The 13030-nt window shown below is 37.5% G+C and overlaps 1 protein-coding gene across 2 annotated transcripts in view; it reads left to right on the top strand.

Annotated features, from left to right (window-relative positions):
- SNX1 (sorting nexin 1) overlaps positions 1-13030 on the top strand; it is a 52822-nt gene that overhangs the window by 24485 nt on the left and 15307 nt on the right. The window contains exons 2-4 of one of the 2 annotated variants that reach the window (XM_006899616.1): positions 2960-3071; positions 10807-10934; positions 12452-12518. In XM_006899616.1, the coding sequence (XP_006899678.1) occupies positions 2960-3071; positions 10807-10934; positions 12452-12518 (307 nt within the window). The remainder of the gene's footprint in view (positions 1-2959; positions 3072-10806; positions 10935-12451; positions 12519-13030) is intronic. The other variant, XM_006899617.1, reaches the window with a different exon arrangement.

Genomic DNA, 13030 nt, shown 5'->3' on the forward strand with positions numbered 1-13030 from the left:
GCTGTTCCAGTTGTTTTTGGATAATCTTCAGCAGAATCTTGCTTGCATGTGATATTAATGATACTGTTCGATAATTTCCATACTCTATTGGGTCACCTTTCTTTGAAATAGGAACAAATAAAGATCTCTTCCAGTCAGTTGGCCAAGTGGTTGTCCTCCAGATTTCTTGGCACAACGTGGTGACGTCAGTTCGTATACTATCAATTGCTGGGATCTTATTTTTTGCCAATTCCTTCAAAGCAGCTTGAACTTCTTCCTTCATCACCATATGCTCTTGTTCATGAAATTCTTCTGTGTCTCCCAGTTCCTCTTGGTACAGTGACTCTGTATACTCTATCCACCCTCTTTTAATACTTCCTGAATCATTTAATATTCTTCCCAAAGCATCCTTAGATATAACAACTCGAGGTTTTGAATTTGTTCTTCTCTTCCTTGAGTTTAAGACATGCTGAGCAAGTTCAGCCGTTTTGTTTTTCTGACTCCAGCTTTCACACATTTCATTGTATTATTTTCCTTTGTCTTCCCATACTGCCTTTTGAACTCTTCTGTCTAGCTTTTTAATATCTTGAATTCTTCCCTCTGCTTTGGCTTCTCGGTGCTCTAGCGCAATATTCAGAGACATCCATTTTGGTCTTTCTTCTCTGTCTCTGTGATGACCTTTTGTGCTCTTCCTGGATGACACTCTTGATATCCTCCCACAACTCAGCTGGTATTCACTCATTAGTGTTCAAAGCCTCAAACCTGTTTCAGAGATTGTTCTGAAATTCAAGTGGGATAGACTCAAGGTCATATTTTGGTTCCCGTGAATTTGATTTAATTTTCCTTAACTTCAGCTTGAACTTGGCATATGAATAGTTGGTGGTCTGTTCCACAATCAGTACCTGGCCTAGTTTTCACAGCTGATAGTGAGCTTGTCCAGTGGATCTTTCCATAGATGTAATCAGTCTAATTCCTATGCATACCATCAGTTGAAATAATGTGTATAACCTGAGATTATGTTTCTTCTAAAATGTGTTTGCAATGAATAAGTCATTGTGCAAAATTTAATCATTTCTATCTCCAGCTTTATTTCTTTCACCGAGTTCACATTTTCCAACTACTGATCTTTCTTCTCTGTTTACAACTTTTGCATTCTGGTCACCCATTATTATTAATGCATCTTAATTGCATGTTCGATCGATCTCTAACTATGAAAGTTGGTAGAAATCTTTTTCCTCTTCTTTGGCTCTGGTTGTTGGTGCATATATCTGAATGATAGTAGTATTCACTGGACTTCTTGTATGCATATGGATATTATCATGTCACTCAAAATATTGTATGTATTTCAAGACATACCTAGAAATTATTTTTTTACCTATGAAAGCAATCCCATTTTTCTCGCCTTTTTATCTCCGGAGTAATATATCATATGATCATCTGACTCAAAATGCCCCATGGCAGTCCATCTCATCTCAGCAATACCTAGTATGTCAATATTTATGCATTCCATTTCTTCCTTAATAATTTCTAATTTTCCTACATTCATGGTTCTCACATTCCATGTTCCAATCACTAGTGTCTGCTTACAACTGTTCCTCTTCTTTTTATTTCCACCTTGGAAAGCCATAGGGGCAGTGCTGCTCTATCCTATAGGGTCACTGTGAGTTGCAGTCAACTCCATATCTATCATGGATACTATATAAGAATATATATGGGAGAAGGTAATTGGAAATGTGTGAAATAAAGGGAAAATACAAGCTTTATCTTTGCTTGTTACTTGTCTTCTGTCTTTGTAGTGATTTTAAAACTTTATTTCATTCATTTTTTTTAAAAGATTGTTAAGTGCTAGAGGATAGGTACTATTTAGTAGTTCTCTAAAAGAATAGAGATTAAGCATGCACAATTAAGTGTTCTTAGACTTTGTTAGTATAGAAAAGTTCCAGTAAATGTATTGTTTGCTAATACAAATAAATATTGAGAACAGGTTCTCCCACAGTGGGTGGTCTTAATGTTGGTATGGGACTGTTTGCATGGAAAATTCAAAGTACCCAGTAGATCTTTCATCTTACTTTGTTCTGTTAAGACAGAAAAGGCTGTCTCCAAAGAACAAAGTCTTTCAGATTTGTAAGGAAATGTTTCTTAAGAGATTCTTTAAATCAAGTATTTTTAACTGGTTTGGCCTTAAGATCTGTCTTCAAACCCTACTCCACCCCTTTTCCCCCACCCCAAGAGTTACACCAAGGCATTTGAAGCCATTTTCCTAGCTTTCTGTTCTGCACAATCCAGCTTTCTTCAGTCTTGCACGGACTCACCCCACCCTCGCTTGTAGCAGTTACTGAGCTTTTAACAAACATCATGGATTTTCATGATGTACCCACTAGACTAAGCATGGCTAGTTTTTATTCTCCTAATCTGACATGGGGTGGGATTGAAGATTGTTTGAGTTAAGGATGAAATGAGATTCTATTCACAAATAGCATTAGATTTATATCTTCCTTTGCCTTGTCAAGTGGGTCAGTAATAGTTTGACAAGGCTTAATAGTTTAGCCAAAAACACAAGGAAAATGGGTTCAGTTTGAATTCTGGACTTAAGTGTGGTGTCCTAATCACTAGAAAGGTGCCCACACCAGTAACTGAAAGGGAAAAAGTCATCATCTGAGCAGGATAATGGATTTGTAAAGATTGTTTTAAAATTATCATTATAAACACAGTTTGGTGTTTGTATCATGTGCTTTGAAGTAGGGCATTTTATAGCAAGGTAATAATGCTAGAAAATTATCCCTAAAATGTATGAATTTTATATCTGTGATCTCTAGAATACTACTAATTTGTTGCTTACATAAAAGACTAGAAAATTAAACTGACAATGATCCCCTCTTTGTCTCAACATCTATAGGAGTAACTAGGGGATGTGTTAAAAGTAATTTTCTAGACAGGTTGGATTGGTGCTATTTTGTTTAGAATATCTTTTTGTTTTCAGATTAAGCCCCACTCTCCAAAGAGAATTTCATCTCTTCCTCCCATCAACAGTGGCTCCAAAGAAAATGGGGTTAATGAAGAACAAGATCAAGAGCCACAGGATCTCTTTGCAGGCAAGTATAGAAATGACTTTAAGTTGCTTAGGGACAGGTTTAAGGGAGATGGGGAGCCAAATACAAGTATCAGGACCATAACTATGTAAAATACTATTGTAGAAGACTTTAAAAAAAAAAAAGATGGGCAGTCTCCTCCCATGTGATTTACTGCCTCTGAAAACCCACCAGAGGGTCAGCTTTGGGTTGGTTCCAACTCTACGATACATAACAACAACCACCACTATCATTATAAAGGATTTCTGGTGGCCTAGTGGTAAGAAGCTGCATTGCCATCCCAAAGGCAAGCTGTTACCAGCTGCTCCCAAGAGAAGGATGGCCAATTTCCACTCATATGGTTTATTATTTCCTCTGAAAGACAGCTAGAGAGCCAACTATGGGTTAGTTTGGCCTCAGTGGCACAAAACACCACCACTACCATCATAAGTTTAGGGAGTGAGAAATACTAAAATATACAGCTAGTTAAGAACATGAGATATGTAACTGTTAGTGAGAATAGAAGTGTGGCTTGAGGAATGGTAGAAATACTAACAGGAGCACATGGAAGTATGAAAGCACTGATTAAAACAGTAGTTTTAGACTTTTATGAGGGATATTCATAGAGAAATAGATTTTATGTGCTAATTCAAAATATAAACATATTTATACAAACCAAACCAAAAGTTATTTACTTGGATACTTTTTATATAATCTGAAATTTTCTATTTTCTTAATCTTTTTTTTTTTTTAGCAAAACAAGTGAAAAAAGGTTTATTAGAACAATAAAACAGTGGCAAAGCTAGTAAAAGGCCATATAAAAGACTAAAAGTGAAGAAGAAAGAAAAGGGATAAGGGGAGAGGACCCCTGGAAAGACAGGGGTGAAACCAAACCTTACAACATGCTGTCAGCAGAAAAGGCGGGAAAGAGAGCCCACCTTTCTTTTGGTTTTGAATCCTCTTAGCATCTTATGAATTGATTCCACAATCTAGAATGCCAGTTAGCTACAATCTACAGTTTAGAAAATAACTGGCTTGGAGCAGGAATTATCAATTTTATCATTGTTATGATACTGGAATGAATAATTCTTTGTCTAGGGACACATCCCATTCTCAATAGTTTTGGTTTGGGTTTGTTTTGGTTTTTTTCCTTAGGAGATATGTGTCAATGATCATTGACATTATTGTCACAACTGGCTAGGGAATACTATTTACTCTTGGCATCTAATTGGTAATACGTAAGACATAATATAACAAAGAATTATCTAATCCAAAAAGTCTAGTAGAGACTGAGAAACCCTAACAATAGAGTGACCTTGAAGACTTCCTGGAAGAAGGAATATTTATGTGGGAAAATTAAAGTGTAAATTGAGAGAAAGTAGAAAGTATAAGTGAGCTTCAGGGTTTTTTTTTGAGAAACTATGGGATATGGAGCTAAAGAATGTAATTTGGGAGAATTTTCTACATAAGTAGTTATAGGTTAAAGTCTCATTTTAGCACTAATTGGCAATTTTGAATAAGGAAAATTATAATGGGCAAACTTATGTTCTGGACGCTAGTTTTGGTTGGATCTCTTATCTTGCTTTGAATCCCTGACAGCAAACCTTGTTGGAATTCTAGGAGGATGGATGTTACCTGATTTCAAAGGGCAAAGATGATTCCAGACTCCTCCATGTGAAACCTAGGGGTTTCAGATGCTAATTTTTATTGAATCTCTTGTTTTTCTTTGAATCCCTAACACCACATGCAAGCAAAATCTTGCGCAAAAGTATCCAAAAACAATTGGAATAGTATATTGACAGAAAGCTACCAGAAATACAAGCTGAGCTTAGAAGAGGCTATAGTGCCAGAGCCAATGTCAGATGAATCTTGGCCAAAAGCAGAGAGTACCAGAGGAATGTTGTCTGTCTGTGTTTCATTATCTATGCAAAGGCATTTATATGGATCACAATAAATCATGGCTAACTTTGAGAAGAATGGGAATCCCAGAACACCTGATTATGCTAATTCAATACCTACACACTTGTACCAGGAAGCAGTTTTCAGAGTAAAGAAACACTGCATGGTTCAAAATCAGGAAAGGAGAATGTCAGGGATATGTTCTGTCTCTATCTTTTCAATATATGTGTGGAAAAGATCATTTGGGAGGTTTGGCTTTATGAGGAATGTGCCATCAGAATTAGAGGAAAACTTATCAGTAATATATGATAGGCAGATGACACAACCTTGCTTGTTAAATGTGAGGAGGACCTGAAACACTTGCTGCAGAATATGGATTTGAAGCTCACCATCAATTAGATGAAGATTCTTACCACTGGGCCAATTGGCAGCACCACAATAGATGGAGAAGAGATCGAAGTTGTTAACAATTTTAGCTTGCTTAATTCCACAATCAATACTCTTGGTGTCAGGAAATCAAAAGATGAATTGGATTGAAAAAGTTTGCTGTCAGAGACCTCTCCAAAGTGCTAGAGAGTAATGATGTCAATCTAGAGACTAAAGTGCACCTGATCCAGGCCATGGTCTTCACAGTTACTTGCTGTGCATCAGAGAGCCAGACCCCTAGTAAGGATGATGGAAGAAGAATCGATGCCTTTGAGTTACAGTGCTGAAGAAGAATATTGAATATACTGTGGACCGTGAAGAGAATAAACAGGTCTGTTTTGAAGAGGGTGAAACCTAGTTTCTCCCTGGGGGCAAGGATTTTAAAGCTCCATATCACATACTTTGGATATGTGGGCAGGAGGGACCAGTCCTTGGAGAAGGATATCGTGCTTGGAAGGGTGGAGGGCCAGAGCAGGAGAAGACGACTCCTGATGAGATGGATTGTTACAGTAACAGGTGTCATGGGGATAGGTGCATTGGAGTCAGTGAGACTGGCTCAGGATAAAGCATGGTTCACAGATGGTGTACATAGGGCCACTATAAGTCATAGGCAACTCCATGGCGCATAACAACCACCACCTAATGTTTGAGGAAAACTAGTGAGATTGTGTAAAGTAGATTACAATAAAAAGATCTGGAGACTCCAAAAGATATAATAAAATATCAGATTAGTTTAAAAATTAAGTAGCCAAGACCAAAATTAAGATGATTAGAAGTAGGAAGTGAAATGTGGAAACTTCAAAAGATATAATAAAATATCAGATTAGTTTAAAAATTAAGTAGCCAAGACCAAAATTAAGATGATTAGAAGTAGGAAGTGAAATGTGGAAACTTCAAAAGATATAATAAAATCTGATGTTAGTTATTAGATATAATGAGTGTTCAGAATGAGAACTGAAGACAAGAGTCAAAAGTTTCATGTCAAGGAGCTCTGGTGGCCTAGTGGCAAGAAGCTCCGCTGCAATCCCAAAGGCATACGGTTCAAATCCACCAGATGCTCTGCTGGAGAAGGAGGGGCAATCTCCTCCTGTACCAGTCAGATCTGATACGATGGTACACAAATGCAAAAAAAAAAAGTTTCATGTCCAAGGATTGAGAGGAAAATGAGACCCACATAAAAAAAAAAAAGAAAAAGAAAAACCTAGGTCCTGCAGCAGAAGGAGTGAGTTTAGATTTTAGTTGTTTTAAGTTTGAAATGCAAAAGGAATTGGCCAAGATACAGTTGGAACTTCATATCTGAGGAAATAAAGAAGGCTGGAGACAGGGCAGGCAGGCATCATACTAGAGTCTCCGTAGAAGTGGAAGTTGCCATGTGACTATATCCTCCAGAGCAAAGGAGAGTGTTAAAGAGAAGACACAAAGATCTCAAAAGGACTCTCACATTAGATATCTGGTAGGAAATGTGAAAGATATGCAGAGGAAGAATTGGTCAGAATTAAAAAAATAAAAATTTCAAAGATTCATCTGGTCCCTTTCATCCTCATTCTGGTAGTGACTATTATTTGGATAAAATTTCTGGAAGAAAAATCTAAGTGATGAGTTCTCTTTAGTTGCATGAAGGGAGCTCCATCTGAAAGAAGTTGTATTACTAACCCAGAAATGCTGAACCTCTCTGATTGTTAGTTCTTAGAGAAAAAGAATTCCTCCTATGCAATTTATAGCCTCCAAAATCACCAGGAGGGAGCTCTGGCCTGATGGTAAGAAGTTGTGCTGCCAACCCAAAGACTCCTTGTTTGAATCCACCAGCTGCTCAATGGGGGGGTGGGGGAAGAGACTGTCTAATCTCTTCTCATAAAATTTGCAGTCTCTGAAAACCACTAGAGGGGCAGCAATGTGTTAGTTCCAGCTCTGTGGCACACAACAACAAAATCAGCTGAAGGGTCACTTCTGACTTGACAAGAATGATTTTTTTTTAAATTATATGGCAGACTGAAAAAAATAAGAATTTTCTATATTTAGGATATTAATATGACCTTTCCTACAACCTGAAGTCTTAGCATGACTTGTGATTTTTATGTATTTGAACATGTTGTTGTTGTATACTGTTTAATTTGAACCAACTCATAGCTGACCCCCAGCGGATTTTCAGAAACAGTAAATTGCACAAGAGGGCATTGCCCCTCTTTCTCCCATGGAGCTGCTGGTAAATTTGAACAGTTGTGCTTTTGGATTGGCAGTGTAGCTCCTTACTACTAAGCCACATGAGTTCCCTATATGAACATTTTGTTGTTGTTATGTGCCGTCAAGTCTCCTGCAACTCATAGTGACCCTATGTACAACAGCCCTAAACCTTCCTCTATCCTATGCCAGTCTTACTGTCTCTGACACACCTACCCAAATTATCCCAGTCACTGAATCAGTCTTTCTCCAAGGACTGGTTACTCCTTGCAATATGTCCAAAGTATGTCAGACGAAGATGCAGAATACTTGCCTCCAAGGAGAAGCCTGGTCTCATCCTCTCTAGGACGAACCTGTTTGTTCTCTTAGCAGTCCATGATCTATTCAGTACTGTTCTCCAGTATCACAGCTCAAAGGCTTCAGTTCTCCTTCTATCTTCCCTATTCATTGTCCGGCTCTCTGTTGCATAGCAAGCAAGTGATTGCAAAGATTATGGCCTGAGTCAGGCACTCCTTACTCTACAAATGCATTGCTCTTCAGTACTGTGGAGAGGTCTCTGACACCAAACTTTCCCAGTACAATTCGTCTTTTATTTTAATTTCCTGGCCACTCATGCCAAGAGTGTTGACTATGGAGCCAAGCAAACTAAAGATGTTAACAATCTCAGTCTCTTTTCCATCTATCATGATGCTGCCAATTGGCCCAGAGAATGTTTATTTTCTTGATATTGAGCTTCAATCCATAATGAAGGCTGTAGTCCTTGACCTTCTGCAGCAAGCGTTTCAGGTCCTTCTCTGTTTCAGCAAGCAAAGTTTTCTCATCTGCATAATACAGATTGTTGAGTCTTCCTCCAATCCTGATGCCACATTTCTCCTCATAGAGCCCAGCCTTCCGGATAATCTGTTCTGCATATAGATTAAAAAGTTGAAAAGGATGGAGATAGGACACATCCCTGGCTTACACCCATCCCAACTTTGAACCATGCAGTGTTTCCTTGCTCTGTTCTGACTACTGCCTCCTGGTCAAAATATAGGTTTCACACAAGTATAATCAAGTGTTCTGGGATTCCCATCCTTCTCAGAGTCAGCTACAGTTTGTTGTGGTCCACACAGTTAAACACCTTTGCTTAATCAGTGAAATACAGATAGACATTCCTCTGGTACTCCCTGCTTTCAGCTAAGATCCATCTAACATTAGCTACAATATCCCTAGTACCATGATCCCATCTAAACCCAGCCTGCACTTCTGGCAGTTCTCTGTTGATGTGTTGTTCCAGTCCTTTTTGGATAATTTTCAGCAGAATCTTGCTTGCATGTGATATCAATGATATTGTTCAATAATTTCCACACTGTCGGATCACCTTTCTTTGGATGGGAACAAATGTAGATCTCTTCCTGTCAGTTGGCAGAAATCTTTATTCATGTCATATTTATTAGTAATGAGGATTTTTAATTTACTTCTTTCATCTACATATTTCAAGTAGCCAATCCTAAGAAAGAAAGAAATGTCTAAAGGAAGGAATGTTTATAATGAGACATTTTAGGACTTGAATAGCTTCTCCAGATGTTCTAGATACTGGCAGTGAAAGTGTAAATGTTCTAAAAAAAAAAGGAAATGTTCTTTGGTTTTCCACCTGATTTCTTTAATGATAATACGAGTCTCTCTGATGAAGCTCAGGCTTTTCCATTATCAAAAGTACAAAGATATATTTTTAATTCTGATTTTAATGAAAGTTTACAGAAAGGTTTTCACTCATTCATTGTTGCAATAATTTTTTAATATAAGTTTTGACATTTTTTTCAAGTGAATTTTAATAGAAAATCCAGTTCTTTGAAAGGCTATTAGTAGCACTCTACTAAGCTGCTGTGTTGGCCTAAGATTGGCTTTATTTAGCCATTACCCTAGTCCCCTCTGGTCTCCAACTATCTTAATTATGGACACATGGTTTCTCAAATCAGCAAAAGCTGAAGGATCAATATAAGAGCACTCTTGACAAAGAGGGGCGTGTGAAAACATATTTAAGCATCCAGCGGCATCCAGCCTGGCTCATTGCTCACCAGTTCTGTGGAAAAAAACAGCCTGCATATCTGCAGTCATCTTACTCACTCCTGTGATGGGTCTGAGTCTCTGCAGAACCTTTTAGCAAATGTTTTCACCAAATTTAAAAGACCATAGAGGAATTGAGCCACAGATGGAGCTGTTAATATCAGTTATTATGGATTTATGTAACTGTATGAGCATTTATGATTATGTTGACCTGAGGCTTCTGATTAATAGTGTGTTTTTAATCTTATCATACAGTAGGATAAAAACATAAGCCTAAAGTTTTAAATGATTAGGGCTTTCTGTTTATTTCTAGGTCTATTTTTTACTTACTTATATGAGACTTATATGATCCTAACATACTTCGCTGGGTTGTTCTGGAGAGTTCCCCCCAAAAGAAGAGCACCCTAAATTCCTCATAAGTTTAGACGAAAACTCCTAAGATTTTCAGGCAAATAAAAGCTCTTAATGTACATATAATTAAACAGAAATATAAAGTATATGTACTTTTAAAATTTGTATTTGTTTACAATTTGTAATGTTTTTAAATGAATGCAAACACTATTTCAAATACTTCCTCTCTAAAATACTTAAGTAAGAATGAGTTCAGTTCCCCAGACCTTAAAGTACTGTTTTTTAAAATGCTTTTGATTAGAAAGATTTTCAGTTAATGCATGTCTTTCCCTCCTGTCTTGGACAAGCTTATTAAACAATTTAATCTTTATAAGATGATATAAAACCTTAATTACGAACAGTTTTTAACTGTGCTAAATAAAGTAGCAATGCTGTTTTCAGATGAACCTATGTTCTTTCCCTATATCACTGTTTGTACCTATCCATTTCTTCTAGTTTATCATTTTCCTGAGTCTTCCTTTTATGTCCTTTTTTTCTGGTCTGTACACCCAAATCTTCTAGCATATTGGTTTGTAATGCTGTTTGCCAAACATCTTTTACAATTATACTAAAGGCATATTCCTAAACTTTGTGTAGTCTTTTTCCTTGATTTCTGATATTATTACTTAAATTCTAGTAGTTGTTTCTGCATTTTCTTTGGAAGGAATAGTGATTGATATACTCATTTTTTTGCCACGACTCAGTATGACAAAAGTGTTGAGAGTAGTTACTTTTTTTTAAAAAATCTTTTGACATAGAATGAAATTTGGCTGTCAAAACCTCAGATTTGACCTTGTTTTAAAATATCTACTCCTTTTAGATGCCACAGTGGAGCTATCCCTGGACAGCACTCAGAATAATCAGAAGAAGATACCAGGAAAAACACTCATTTCCCTCCCGCCACAGGAAAACACACATTCTTCTAAGCCCCAGCCAAGCTATGAAGAGGTAAGAATATTTATGATTGGACTTTTTTACTTTTGGATTTGGGATGGATTCTATGCTACTGGTGCCCTAGTCGTAAGAACCTGCCCTGCCAACCCTTAGGCATGCTTGAATCCATGTTTGAATCCACCAGCTGCTCCATGGGAAAAGGACGGGCAGTTTCCTCCTGTCTGATTTACTGCCCCTGCAAACCCAATGGAGGGTCAGCTGTGGGTCAGCTCTGACTCAGTGACAAACAACAGCAGCAAAAATTTTGAAGTTCAGTTGTCTATAAATCCTGAGATACCTGCTGCACTGGGCTCTTGTGTGTCAGAAAGTATGAGGATGGCACAGAATAGAATGGGGTTCAGACCTTTTGTTCATAGGGACACTATGAGTCATGGTTAATTCAATGGCACCTAACAACAACAGTATTTATTCCTCTTAAGTAGTCCATTATGGTCAGTAAGTAGCCAGAATCCAGTAAGAACCCTGGGAGTTTAGTCCATTAGGAGTTACAGTGCTAACCCAAAGGCTGAGCCTCTTTGATAATTTGAATTTACCAGTTGCTCTCAGGAGAAAGAGAAGCAGTCTCCCCCCATGTGATTTACAGCCTTGGAAACCCAGTGAAGGGTCATCTATGACTCAGTTCCAATTCAGCATTAAATTTTGAGTTTTTTCTTGAGCATGGTACCTATTGTTATTAGGTGTCAGCAAGTTGCGTGCAACTCAATAGCAACCCTATGCACAACAGATCTGAACCCTTTTCCTGTCCTATACCATCCTCAAACTTCCTGACACACTTAAGCCCATTGCAGTACTCACTGTGTCAGTACATCTAGTTGAGGGTCTTCCTCTCTTTCACTAACCCAGCACCTTTTCAAGAATGATGTCCCTCTTCATACCACATGCCCAACATAAGAGGTCTGGTAGCTTAGTGGTAAGAAGCTGAACTGCAATCCCAAAGGCATATGGTTTGAATCTACCAGATGCTCCACAGGAGGATGGGCAATCTCCTTCCATACAATTTACTGCCTCTGAAAACCTGCTGGAGGGTTAGCTATGGGTCAGTTCTCATTCAACAGCATGTAACAACATACCCAAAGTATGTAAGACAAAGCATGGTAACTACTTCTGAGAAAACAGTTAAAAAACTTTCTCTGGTCACCAGTGATATCTAGTGTTTAAAGCCTTCATATTCAGGAGAATATCCTCTACTTACTGCCTTTTTAGTCTGAAAGCTGCAAGTCTTCCAGCCTCCAATTAGTTTCCACTCTAATATAATGAAAAGAAAAACTTAAGGAATTAGATTTTTCCAAGACCTTTGAAATGATTCCCAACCTAAAATCATTGTTGTTTGTGCTTTAAGATTATTTGGGATAGACAATTAAACACTGACATGCAAAGATACATCTTATTGATAGAAGTTTAGAACAGCTAAAACTAATAGCTGACTCTTCTGGGGTGGTTTGGCTTTTTTGTTTGTTTGATTTTGTGTAGTGGTGGTGTAAACTACAATGATCTGTTTTTTATTTCAAAAGCTAGAGGAAGAAGAACAGGAGGACCAGTTTGACTTGACAGTTGGTATAACTGATCCTGAGAAGATAGGTAAGTAATTTTGGATAGTCCTTGTGTTGTTATTCGATGACTGTGAAAAGCTAATTTTTGGACTACTTGTTCCATAGTGGAGCTACCCAATGTGAACTCCTTGGTCAAAACCTTTCCTATAAAATTATACCTCTTGCTATACATCTAAGACCAGAAACAGCAGTTACTAAGTACTTGAGGCTTTTCTTGGCTTTCAGAAATAAGAGTCAGATGCATAAAGTACTCTTAAGAATCCCTTTTAAAAAATCTAAACATTACCTTCTCCCACCGAGCTGATGAAAATATTTTATCCTCTTTTGAGTTCATAAATTCCATTTAAAAGCATCCTAAAAACACTAGAAAATTTGAGGGTATGGATTTTATTTTTCTCTCAGAAGTTTGAAACTTGGTCTATATCAATTCTTATGTACTTTCAACATCCTCCGGAGATAAGAAAATATCTTTCCATTATAGGTAAGAGACTGAAAGGCCTGTATTGAATTTGTATCAAATTGAAGTTAGATTTTTTTTTT

The sequence above is a fragment of the Elephantulus edwardii genome, unplaced genomic scaffold, assembly GCF_000299155.1.
Source record: "Elephantulus edwardii isolate Elephantulus edwardi_28Jun2011 unplaced genomic scaffold, EleEdw1.0 scaffold00263, whole genome shotgun sequence".
Classification (NCBI taxonomy): domain Eukaryota; kingdom Metazoa; phylum Chordata; class Mammalia; order Macroscelidea; family Macroscelididae; genus Elephantulus; species Elephantulus edwardii.